The sequence below is a fragment of the Triturus cristatus genome, chromosome 6, assembly GCF_964204655.1.
Source record: "Triturus cristatus chromosome 6, aTriCri1.1, whole genome shotgun sequence".
NCBI classification, from domain to species: Eukaryota; Metazoa; Chordata; class Amphibia; order Caudata; family Salamandridae; genus Triturus; species Triturus cristatus.
Window position 1 is genome coordinate 767,630,085 of NC_140589.1, and position 12,396 is coordinate 767,642,480.

The window sequence follows — 12,396 nt, forward strand, 5'->3', positions numbered from 1 at the left end:
TCCTAATCCTTCGTCGCCTCATCTTAATTTCCCTGACCTGGAAGTTGATCTATCTTTACATGAGCTTTCTGCAGCTTTGAATACTCTTTCCAAAGGTAAAACTCCAGGTCCTGATGGTTTCTCTGTTGAATTCTATTCCCACTTTTCTGATCTTTTACTTCCCAAACTTCTTTCTCTCTTTCAATCGTTTTATCTGTTGGGTAAGGCAGAAGGCACATTTCAAGAAGCTACCATATGTCTTATTCCCAAGGATGGTCGCGACCCCAAATCCTGCAAGAACTATCGTCCGATTTCTTTAGTAAATTTGGACTATAAGTTGTTTGCTAAAGTGCTGGCTCTTCGCTTAGACCCTCTAATGCCTCATCTCATTGGTAAGGAGCAATGTGGTTTTGTTAAAGGTCGCCTTACCTCTGACAATTCTCGCCTCTTTCTTAATGTTTTAAATAAGGTTCCTTCTCTTTCTATTCCCTTAGCGGCTATTTCTGTTGACGCAGAGAAAGATTTTGATCGGGTTGATTGGTCTTTCCTATTTGCATCTTTGCGTTGGCATGGTTTTGGTCCTAATTTCATCTCTCTCATTTCTTTATTGTACTCTTCCCCTAAAGCATCAGTTTTGGTCAATGGCCAAGTTTCCTCATATTTTCCTCTTCAGCGAGGCGTTCGTCAAGGTTGCCCCTTATCTCCTTTACTCTTTGTTCTCGCGCTTGAACCCTTTTTGTCTTCTATCCGTAACAATACCTCCATTTCAGGTTTTCCTTATGGTAATGATCAGTTGAAACTTTCTGCGTATGCAGATGATATTCTTCTATTCATTTCCGCTCCAGAAACTTCTATTCCCTCTCTGCTATCTGAGTTTGATTCTTTCTCACAGGTCTCGGGATATAAAATCAACTCGGATAAAACTGAAATACTTCCTCTTACAAAATTTTGCACTCCTCATGCCTTTTCCTCCACTGGATTTGCGTGGAATAGCTCCAAAATTAAATATCTAGGAGTATGGTTTTCCAACTCTATTTCCCCCTCAATCACCCTAAACATGTCTGCGGTGTTGTCTCGTATTGACCGATTATTTTCCTCCTGGAACCCCCTCTTTCTCTCCTGGTGGGGGAGATTGGATTCAATTAAGATGATGATAGCGCCCATTTTAATTTACATTCTGTCCATGTTACCTATTCATATCCCTGCGATTTATTTTAAGCGCATTGACTCGTGTTTGTCAAAATTTCTTTGGAACAAAAAGAAATCCAGAATCTCTCTAACACAGCTTCGCAAACCCAAGTCCAATGGTGGTGTCAACTTTCCAGACTTTCGTCTTTATCATAAATCATTTTCTCTTCGTCAGGCGTCCAGATGGCTCGCGTCAGTTCCTTCTCCTTTTACTCCTCTTTGGCTTCACATCGAACAAACCTTGTTGTTACCTTTCTCTTTTGGAGAACTCATACGCTTTTCAGCCAAAGCTCCGCATATGTCTTTTCCTTTGTTTAAACATACCTTTTCTTTATTAAAGCCTATTTTCAACTCTACACCTATTACTCGGGAATCTTTTCTAGCCTCAACGGTTTGGTATAACTCACTCATCCTTATAAATAATGGACCCATATTCTGGAGCTCTTGGAGGTCTAAGGGCATCATATGGGTTCACCAGTTTTTTGATGGAGTATCTCCTTGTTCTTTTCCCCAGTTTCAGATGACCTATCACTGTCCTTGTTCCTTTTTGCACAAGTTTGTTACTCTGATTTCACTTATCCTTGACATCTTTTATTCCTTTCCTTCTTCCTTTCCCTCTGAGTCCCAGGCTCCTCTTCTCAAAATTCTTTCATCCCTTCCCAAAGCCTCTCTCATTTATAAATTCTTTTTATCTCCTAATCCAGATCGCCTTAAGTCTAAAACGGAGCTCTCTTGGGAGGCGGGCTTGGGTTGTGTTTGGTCCATTGCTCTATGGGATAAATTTTGGTCCAGATCTTTGAAAATTTCTCGTTCTGCTTCCCTCACTCAATCCTTGTTCTACCTGTATCACAGACTATATTTCTCTCCACTCTCTCTAGCTCGTTTTTCTTCTTCCTCGGAATCTCATTGTTGGACATGTTCTGCCCCTAATGCTAACCTTTTTCATCTTCTATTCTTATGTCCTTCTGTTTCTCAATTCTGGAATAATGTCTGGCTATACGTCTCTCGTATTTTCACACTCTCGCCCCAATACTCAATCTCTACCCTTTTTCTTGGTAGTCTATCTGACTCTTTAGATCTTCCTTTACACTCTCATGGTCTTTTTGACCTTATGCTTGCTCTCGCCTTTCAACACATTTCCTCTAATTGGAAATCCCTCACTAAGCTCTCCATACGTCATTGGTGGAATTCTTTATGTCACTTTCATAGGCTTGATATTGCTTTTGCATCTTCCTGTAATTCTACACATAATAGGGGTATCTTTTGGTTACCTCTTACTTCATATTTAGATCGGATGGTTCGGAAGAGTGTATCTCATATCACTTCGGAAAATTTTGAGCCACCTTGAAGATTTTGCCTCTTCTTTTATTATATTCACAGTATACAATGTATGTATTGTTATAGTTGTTCCTCTAAGCTGTATTTGATTACTGTTTTACTTACAGCACTTACTCTTCAGATGTACCTTTATATCTTCTTACTATGTTCCTAACATTTTCCCTTTCTCCCTCCCTTTTTATTTCTTTATCCTTCCTTTCCTTCCCTTTTTCCCTTTCTTTTCCTTAAAACTGTATAAAATGCTTTTGCTTGTTTCTCTATGATATTAGCTTGTTACTGTTATTTTATTTCTATTTGCTTATTTCATGCGCTTTTGCTGATATCTTTGTAGTGACATTCTCTTGAATAAAGCTTTTCAAACACAAAAATAGTGAAACTACAGTGTTCCCCATTGTACATTACACTTGGTACCAGATCTCCAAAGCAGAGCTGGGCCACCAATGCATACTCTGCTCTCTTGTGTAATCTGGATAAGCAGCCAAGATATAGCTCATGTGAGGTACTGTGTAGATTGACAATAGACACATTATTATATCATTATTACACTGTAATAAAATTTAGAGGGACGATTCACAAAACCATCTGTGCACTCGCATTCAATGTACATATACAAAGGGCATTTTATGCAAGGTTAGAGCTCTGTTTATGCTTCAAAAAGCAGGCCTGGGCAAATTTAAATGGCGCTGGAGTAATATGCATAATTCTGGGAATTTCGCATTCTGTAAAATTCCTGAAGTTATGCCACGTTGGGTAGTTATGTGTTATTCATAGTTAAAACTTGGCATTCAGAGTAAATGTGTACCATGAATGCACGGATACGACAAAACTCGAGCATCTATTATTCGCTGTGCTTTAGTCTTTTTTTCAGTATCTTTAAGCACAAAATGCATCCTCGTATACAACATTGACGTTAAAACATAAAGCTAAACGATGGACTCGCGTGTTCTATAATTACACATAATTTTGCCGAAATTTTACATAAATGATTGGAAGCAAAATATGCGAATTTTTGGCACACCTCTACATGAGTGTTATTCTAGTAAGCATTAACCATAATTAGGAGTTTGTGTCAGTAAATCTTCTCCCAGGTTTGGGCAATAGGCATCTAGGGACAGAATGCTATGAAAAGTTCGTCGATGTCCACAATTATGTGAGTTTAAGGGCATTCACAAACTTTTCTTCTGCTTGTTTCGCCCGCAGAAACTTGTCAAGTCAATCCTTATGTAGCCATAGAAGCAAAACAAAAATGAAAACATACATCCTCAACATCGCTAAAAGAAAGAACCCACACAATTCTTAGAACAATATTAACAATGAGAACGTGATAATAAAATTAATATGCAATAAAAACATAGAAAATAGAAAATAAAAGACCTAAACTGCAATGTGCTTTACTTATAAAATAAAGTCCCAATGTCCTCCATATGTTAAAATGATGGGAATAGAAACAACAGACTTAATTCATCCAGCAAAGAAACCATATCCCTTCCTAATACCCATAGAGCATCTTAAAAAAGTTAATAACAGCATGAGTGATATGCCCCAAGCCAAGTTTTTGCAGGAATATAAGAGCTAACTTAAGTTCTCTGATATTGGATTCCCGCATAATTGGGAGTAGGAAACGCTTCGGTGGATAGACATACAGTGGACGACAAAAACGCGTGCAATGCGCTGTGCTTTGTTTAGGGTCAATTGGCTCTGGTTTAGTCAAAGGACATCCATTTCTAGGGCAAATAAGCGGACAGCCCAACAATCGAAGGGATGTACAGCAAGAACTTTCTTTATACAGAAAAATATGTCCCCTTTGAAGACAAAAAAGTTACGATCTTAGGAAATGTCTTTAGCTCAAATATCCATGTACTTATTTGCTTATGCGAAAATGGAATTCACAAATAAATTTAAGGAGTGTCCCCGGGCCTTTTTATTGTTTTAACAGAAGCTCAGAATGTCCAATCAGTGTTATTATTTTGAAAAAGGACTAACACTTTAATAATGCCTTAAGACATCTAATAGGTGGAAAATGAAATACATGGAAAAGCAGACGTCTATTAACACAAATTGTGATTCATTTATGACCGCTAAATCTGGGGTTCGGTTTCCGATTAATGTGCTGTTTAAGTAAATGTTTTCAATGCTTCCCATAATAATTTCTCTCACGGGACACAGAGGATAGTTAATTTACTGATTTTCAGCACCATGGAAAGCTCCGCAGCTGTACAGCCTGAAGAAATAATTTAACTCGAGAGTTCAGGAAGGTGCCCCTGGAATATTTTGAATAGAACACATATTCCCCCAACCTGAAACATAAGTCGTTCTTGCGCATTTTTATAGAACAAGCCTAAAGTTAAGAGACGACTCAAAACGATATCAAAGCAAAATTAAACATTAAAGCATTGTGACGATCACTACATGTTCATTGGCTAGCTTTTTGTGGTTGCCCGGAATACATTGAGTTCTGGTACTGATAGCTCAGAATTTACTAATTGTGGTCAAAACATTCCAACTTTGATGCGTTCTTGGGCTAGGCAACTGACTAAGGGGCATATTATCAAGGTCCGGCGTTTTAATTATCGCCGCTTTATCGGCAGAAAAGTGTCGCTAAAGCGGCGATAATGGGCTTGAGAATATGCCCTTGAGAATTCCCATAGAAGCCCTTGTTCTGGTGTCAACATGGGCTTATATGGGAATTCTCATATTATCAAGCCCATTATCGCCACTTTAGCGGCAGTTTTCTGCCGATAAAGCGGCGATATTTTAACGCCGGACCTTGATAATATGCCCCTAAGGGGCATACCATCAATGGCAATATCGCTGCTTTAGTGGCACTTTTTGCAGCTAAAGTGGCGATATTTTTATCGCCCTATCAGCAAGCTGCCACAAACAGCTGTTACAGCTGTTACTAACAGCTGTTACAGCTGTTAGCGACAGTTTACTGGCAATAGCGTCCCTTGTCAGCACGCCTCCCATCGCATCGCTAATGAGAAGCAAAGGAGGCGTGCCTGACAAGACTCCCTTGGGAAAATATCGCTAACCCAGCTTCGTCATATTGACAAGGAGGGTTAGCGATATTTAAAATCACGTTAAGTATGCCTTAACGCAGGAATTTAACGTCTGTTAAATTCCTGACTAAGGCATACCTATCATCTAGGATATCGCCGTTTTCCACCATGGAAAACGGCGATATCCCAACTATCTCTGGAATTTTTGTCGCCTCGGCGATGCGCGTTGTTGATAATGCGCTAACCGGGCGATAAATTCCAGAGATAGCCGGCGATAAATATGCAAGCGCGCTTTGCGATATTTATAGCCGGACCTTGATAATATGCCCCCAAATTGGTAGCCCAAATTTTTATGAAAATATTTACAAAGTAAAGCAATCTTTATCTCGTTGACTGTTGTTCAAGGCCAAACCTTGTTAGTGGTGGATTCTGGGTTTAGATTTAGGGACTCGCTGCACATGCAATGCATTTGCTAGAGGTCAGGCCTACAGAAGAACACCGACAGTGATTCAAAGGTTTTGGGCACCAGCAGAGGCTTCCTCAGTTGTAAGATGGCTGGGAAGCATGATCAGTCCTGACCCCTGTAGGCAAGATTGGCATGGCATGCGTGTACACAGGACAAAGCCGCACACAAGGGACATCCAAGTCCAGGCCTCATGCTGGCAACACTCGCACAGTTTGCTTTCGCGTAGTTACGTAAAATTTCAGCAAAAATATATGAATTTACGTAAAATGGAAATCTGACATTTAGAGCTATAGTCCACCATGAAATGTGATCTTGTGCCTAATTTGGAAACAAGGACACATTTTGTGCTAAAACTAGAGCGAAAAAAAGAAGTGTAGGGAATAACAGCTGCATGCATGCTGGTAGTTGTGTTATTCCTGTTCCCTCCTGCTATATTAAACGACGTGGTGTAATGACCTCATATTAGGAATTTTGCATAACATGGAATTCTCGAAATTATGCGATTTACGCCTGCCTCAATCGAAATGCTGCCTGGGCCTAGGGACCAGACTAATTCTGTTGTCTTTTTGTACTGGTCAAAGATGGCCCAAGTGTAACTATTCTTCCAGGACTGAAGCAAATTAGGCCCTGGGTCCTTGCTCATGCCGCATACAGTGGGGGTTAGTGGGTCCAAGCATGGTGTAGAGTGCTGCCAGCATGCTCTAAAGCAGTGGTACAAGGGATCACGCCAGATACGCTGAATCCCTGCTTCTGTATAGGGTCATCAGCACTTGAAGGCTGGGCCTTTACACTCAGAGTTTTGTCTCAGGTGAGGGATTACTGGGTCCTCCTGCTCAGGATGGCAGTGCAGGGCTGCTTAGTGGTTCGCTGGGCCTTCAGCCATGCTGTAATGACAGCAGGGCAGGCGACAGGGCTTCACACTGAGGCGCATGAGGCGCAGTCCTGCTCTAGAGGAAGCCAGCAGCATGCAGCGCCAATGTCCTGGAAGGCACCGGAGAGCATCCATGAGGGTCTGTTTGCATGAGATTCCTCACTTCCAGCTTATATGCAGCTAGTGAAAGGTGGACAGCAGACATCTGCCAGTTAGGACAATGCCTTGCTTAATATCTGGCAGCCAGCTAATCCTTTTAGGGCTGGCTTTGTATGATTTTTCCATTCTTGGGAAAGATGAGGTGTCGCTGGGCAGAGCCAGTGTGTCCTGCTGCTGGGGTTTCCTGAAGTTCGACAGGACTATATGCCACCACAGAGGTGCTGGACTAGCTGAGGAGGCTTTTCTGGGGACTTTTGTGCACCGCACTCGCACAGATCCCTGGAGAAGGAAAAAGAAATGTGCGATGCCCTGGCTCCATTCATTCCTGTGGGCAGCATCCATCCCCCAGCTTAGGAAGTGGTAACACCCAGGGGCAGGAATCTCAAAGACAGGTCCTCAACACCGTTCTCGATCATCTCTTGTAACTTAGCAATCACTTTGGTGTTTGTGATCACTACGTTGTTCATACTCAGTCTTGGTACCCGGGTTACTCCTGGATGAGAAGTATTCCCCACGGGTAGGTTGTCTCTGTATTTCCATTCAAGTGGCCAGTCGCCATCACCCCTGTGGTGAAACCATAATATACCACAAAAAGCTATTAAACTGCCACCAACCTCGACACGGAAATAAGGGAATAGAGGAGGTGCCCCTTCGAGAGCAGACACTGGGGCACACCATTTCTTCCCAGTCGTTAGGGGGGAGGGGGACGTGGTAGACCCCCAGGAGCACAGCTGTGGTTGTTCAGTGGACTTCCTAAATGGGGCGTTTTTCACATAAAGTGGTAACTACACATATAAAGCGGATATGCAGAGAACACTGAAGCAATTGCCATGACAGAGCAGCAACAGTCATGGACTTTCGACCTTAAATCGTTTAGGATGGCCCACTGCGTAGGTGCTGGCCACTGATGACGTTTCAAACTGGAGGAGCTGTTTAATTTAAGGGCCGCTATGCAGCGGAGGAAGCGTTGGCCCAATAAACGGCGGCGTCTGAAGAGGGGCGGAGCCTCGGCTGCTACGTTTAGTGGCACACCGGCAGATGGAGCCCGTTTTCAAGCTTCTGGGTTCACCACCGGAGTTGACAAGCATTGACAGATGCATGCAGGAAGCAGAGAGCTCATTGCTTTTTAGTGATTCTCAAGCGACTTTTCTAAAAATATTTGATTTCTTATGTAGGTTTTATTTTATAGAATTATATGTATAAATCAGGGTTGTGGCCTCTAAAGGCAGGAAGTGCGTGATGTTTTTTTTTGTTTTGTTTTATGAGTGCTACGTCCACATGCTATTTCCAGTCTCCTGTTTAGGTGCCCGTATTGTTTAGAAAGTATGCTGCCAGGTAATCTGTTTATACTACATTGACTTTGTGATGTCACCGGGGGCAAAGTGGAGGGGTTCCTATTGGTTGCCTGTCCTTATGGAAAAATAGGCGAGTGGAAAAAGCTTCATTTATAACACTTCTTCTAACCCCCTTTATGTTATGTATAAAACTGTCCCTTTAAACGATGACAGAGCAGTGCATCTGCTGGAAAGGGACGATGGGGGTGGGGGTCGGGGCAGAGCGGGCCAGATGGATAATAGGCGAATAGATGGAGAGAGGAGCGTTTAACTGATAAAAGGAAGGCTAGACAGATGGATAGAAAGACAGACAGGTTATCCTGGCAAAAAATGACAGGGCGGTAGGGGAGGAAGGCAGCTGATAAGAGAGGCAGACTATGAGATAAACGGATGGTCAGATAGAGAAATGGTCAGGTGAATGAATAGATCAATGGGTGTATTCATCAATAGATGGATGGAAGGATCGATAGAAGGATGGATGGATGAATGAATGCTACAGACACATAAATGAAAAGGCTTACAGATCGGCATATGAATGGATGCTCAAAACGGGATATAAAAACGTATAGAAAACACGTATAGAGATGCATTACTTGGTGTGGTTAGTTAAAGCAGCTCTTAATGAAATGAATTCAGGGAATGCTAAAATACAGCATAACACTTTATATTATCCATGACAAAATCTAACCAACACCAACTTCAAATTCCCTGAGCGTCCTGAAGCCCAAACGAAGACAGAATGTCTCAAAGTTCAAGGCCTCAGTTATGGTGCTTATCACCTCTGACCTCTGCCTTTAAGAAATAAATCAAAATCAATATTTCTCTGAAGCCCCCTTTTTACTCGGGTGCTTTGAGTTGATTCATTTCACAAAGCTGCACTTCGTCCCAATACTTTGTTTCAGGATCACGTGGTTTTGTGTCTGGGCTCAGGGGTCGAAGATGGATGATGGAAGGATGAACAAAAACATAGACATTTTATGACTGTATGGGCTTAATTATTGGGCAATACATTTGGGGTGCGCAGTAAGACGTAATGAAGACGTTTTGAAAATGTATTACATTGTATTTTTTGTGCAAAAAAAATCCCATACGAGTTCTGAATGTAGTTAGGGGTTTACATTTTACATGGATGTTTCAGTGTGCATATGGCTTTCTAAGAACAGCTAAAATCTTAAAGAAATGTTTAGCAGTGAGTAATGTCACGAATTTCAGTTGAACTGTAATTCAACATTTGTAGATCATGTGTGTATAGAGACAGAAAGAGGTGCATTGCTTTCACTGCTGGTGGACTGTCACACTAGAATTCTTCAAGATATCCCCTACCAAATTAGAGGTGTGTCTATTTCCCACCGTTTAAACATTCTCTGTACATCAGCATATAATTGTTTATTGATGACAATATTACTAGATGTCTAAGGACGCTAAAAAGAGAAAGCAAAATGAATGATTAAAAAAACGAGTAGAAGGCATATATATTTAAAACAGAGCATGCACACTTCAAAAGGCGGGTAACGGCTGGGGTTCAAATTGAGTAATTTATTTTCAGAAAATGTTATGAAATTTCATAGAATTCTATCAAAAGTATGCACAATTATACCTTTAGCATGAAAAGTGGTTTGCACGTATATCTCACAGGACTATTTTCATGCAAGGGCGTAATTCAAGTAAAAAGTCACACCGACAAAAGACCGGTTCAAGCTGAAAATTACTATTGGCAAGACATTTTCTGCATGAGCTCGTCTTGCATGGCGAAACATATGCAAAATAGTGAAAAGTGAAATTTTAAGACATTTCGCAAATTTCACCGAAAGCTAAATTTGGAAATTCCATCAATTACACCAGTGTAATTTACATTTCTACCAGGTCTAGTAATGACATCAGAAACGTTCTCCTCTCAATGTTAAAGGAATATTTTACATCACATTAACCTCTTTAATTCAGTAAAATGCTTCACCATGCTTGCAATCACCAGACATGCACCCAAATGGGAGACTATTCCAAGAAACCTCCTCGCCCTTACTGATTTAATCCCTGAACCCCCCTTACCAAAGCAGGGTGAGCTGGGTCTGCTTCTTCTTGTCCTTAATGATCTGTGTGATGGTTTTCCTCTGAGACAGTTGCTTGTCTAGTGAGTTCACTCTCTTGTACAGGGCTTCGATGTCCTCTTCTTCTGAAGACATGGTCTCACCGATGAGATGCATTTCTACATCATATATGGGGCAAATGAAAAAAGATCATTGCAATGGCTCCTCAAATGCTTTGAGACATCATATCTTACACCCCTTAACTTCTGCTCTTACTGAACTCTCTTTACATTGGAAGGTGATGCTGTGGCATTTTCAGTAACAACACCAAGATTGCCAATACTGACACACATTCACAAACTCCTTCAATTCGTGATCACACAACTGAATCACTGCAATCCCCATTAATTTGAAGAATTAAAAAAAAATACATATACAGCACAACCATAGTCAAAAACAATCATGGCGTGGCTTTTCGGGGTGGCCTACCCGGGTTCTCACTGCATACCCGTAATCCTTTAAATATGGAGACACCACCAATACCTTCATTTGGAAATCATTCACCACATCCCAGTGGTTTCAGAATGTAACTCACCTGCCTTTATCCCTATGGTTGACCCAGCCTCTTCTTCCTCACTGGTCAGCAGGTTCCCTTCCACACTGTCAGCGCCAAGGCTTCCGTCAGAGTAGGGGATCAGCCCCTTTCCCGCAAGGCTTCGATAGCGATCCTCTTGTTGGAGTCTGGGTGACAGCTTGAGAGACGGGTGCTCACTCTGGAAGGAGTCCTCTACACCCAGGGTTTCTGATGGCCTCTTCATTGGCATCTTACCTCCGTGGTGAGAAATGTGCACGTGGAGATCTTGGAAGAGAGACCTGTAGGCTTCAGGGAGGTACCACAGACATGAGGCACCTCCCTAACTCAGAGAAGCAGGTGGTCGTGTTGCAAAACAAAAGTCTCTCTCAGTGTTTCTTAACTGATTATTGCACACAAATAGGCTTGTAAATTAATCCACTGCTCGAATAGGAAACGAAAAAAGAAACAGAAATGGCAAAAGTATCTCGGATCCAATGAAGAAAAAACCCAGCAGGTACATTAGCTGTCTGCACCAGGGCCTGACAGGTCCATTGTGAGCCCCTCTATATCATTTGCTATTTTAAGCCAGCTCCTGACCACGCCCCTCTGTTAGCACAAGCTGCTATCATAGGCACCGCAGTTGATCATCAACAGGTTGGAGCCTCGGATCCCAAGCACTTTTACTCTGAAAAAAATGGCTGCCCGAACCAGTACTAATTACATTGAAAGTGACGTTGCTTCAATGATTTGGGTTTATTTATCATCTCGCCGTACGTGGGGGGCGGCGGTGGAGTGCCGTTCGGGGGCATTAATGATTAACAGAGTGGAACAATCGCCTCTGATTGTGTCAGTCAAAGGGGTGTTTATTATGTGTTTCCATATCTCGAGCGGGGCGAATGAACCCATGGCGCGCGCTGAATGGTTCTCTTTGCAGAGTCAGTGATGCCAATGCGCACATATTAACAGCCGTAGTAAAGGGAAAGCTGTCCTCGGTCTCAGCCACCAGCGGCCTGCAATGTGGGAGGGGTGCTCACCAATATGTTTATTTATTGTACCCCGCAGGTAATTTTACCATTTGCCAAATCGGTCAATTTTACTTGTTAGAACTACTGTTTTACTAATTAAATGCATATTCAGGCGCTTCAAAAGAACGTTCAGATCCTGGGGGTCTTCTTTCCTTGTTAAAGTAAAATAAATGCTTAAGTATTATTTCATTGTTTCTCCTATAAAAACATGAGCATATCTTGAGAATAAATATAAATAAATATTTCTTTGCTACCGAATCCTAAAATATTTTTTTTTACAAAGAAAACAGTCTACACTTTCCCATATATTTAAATTGTCTCTGCTTTCAAATTCAGAGTCTTTTCTGGGCCTTTCCCCTTATATATACCTAAAACTCTCAATGAGCACAGTTCTTTTATAAATCTACATTTCATTGAATTACAGCACCAAACCAAATGA

At 41.6% G+C, this 12,396-nt stretch overlaps 1 protein-coding gene across 1 annotated transcript in view; it reads right to left on the reverse strand.

Annotated features, from left to right (window-relative positions):
• RFX6 (regulatory factor X6) overlaps window positions 1–11,471 on the reverse strand; it is a 432,357-nt gene extending 420,886 nt beyond the window's left edge. The window contains exons 1-2 of the mRNA XM_085609250.1: window positions 10,954–11,471; window positions 10,381–10,537 (exon numbers count right to left, since the gene is read on the reverse strand). Of these exons, the coding sequence (XP_085465376.1) occupies window positions 10,381–10,537; window positions 10,954–11,182 (386 nt within the window). The 5' untranslated portion in view covers window positions 11,183–11,471. The remainder of the gene's footprint in view (window positions 1–10,380; window positions 10,538–10,953) is intronic.
• Window positions 11,472–12,396: the final 925 nt, after the last annotated feature.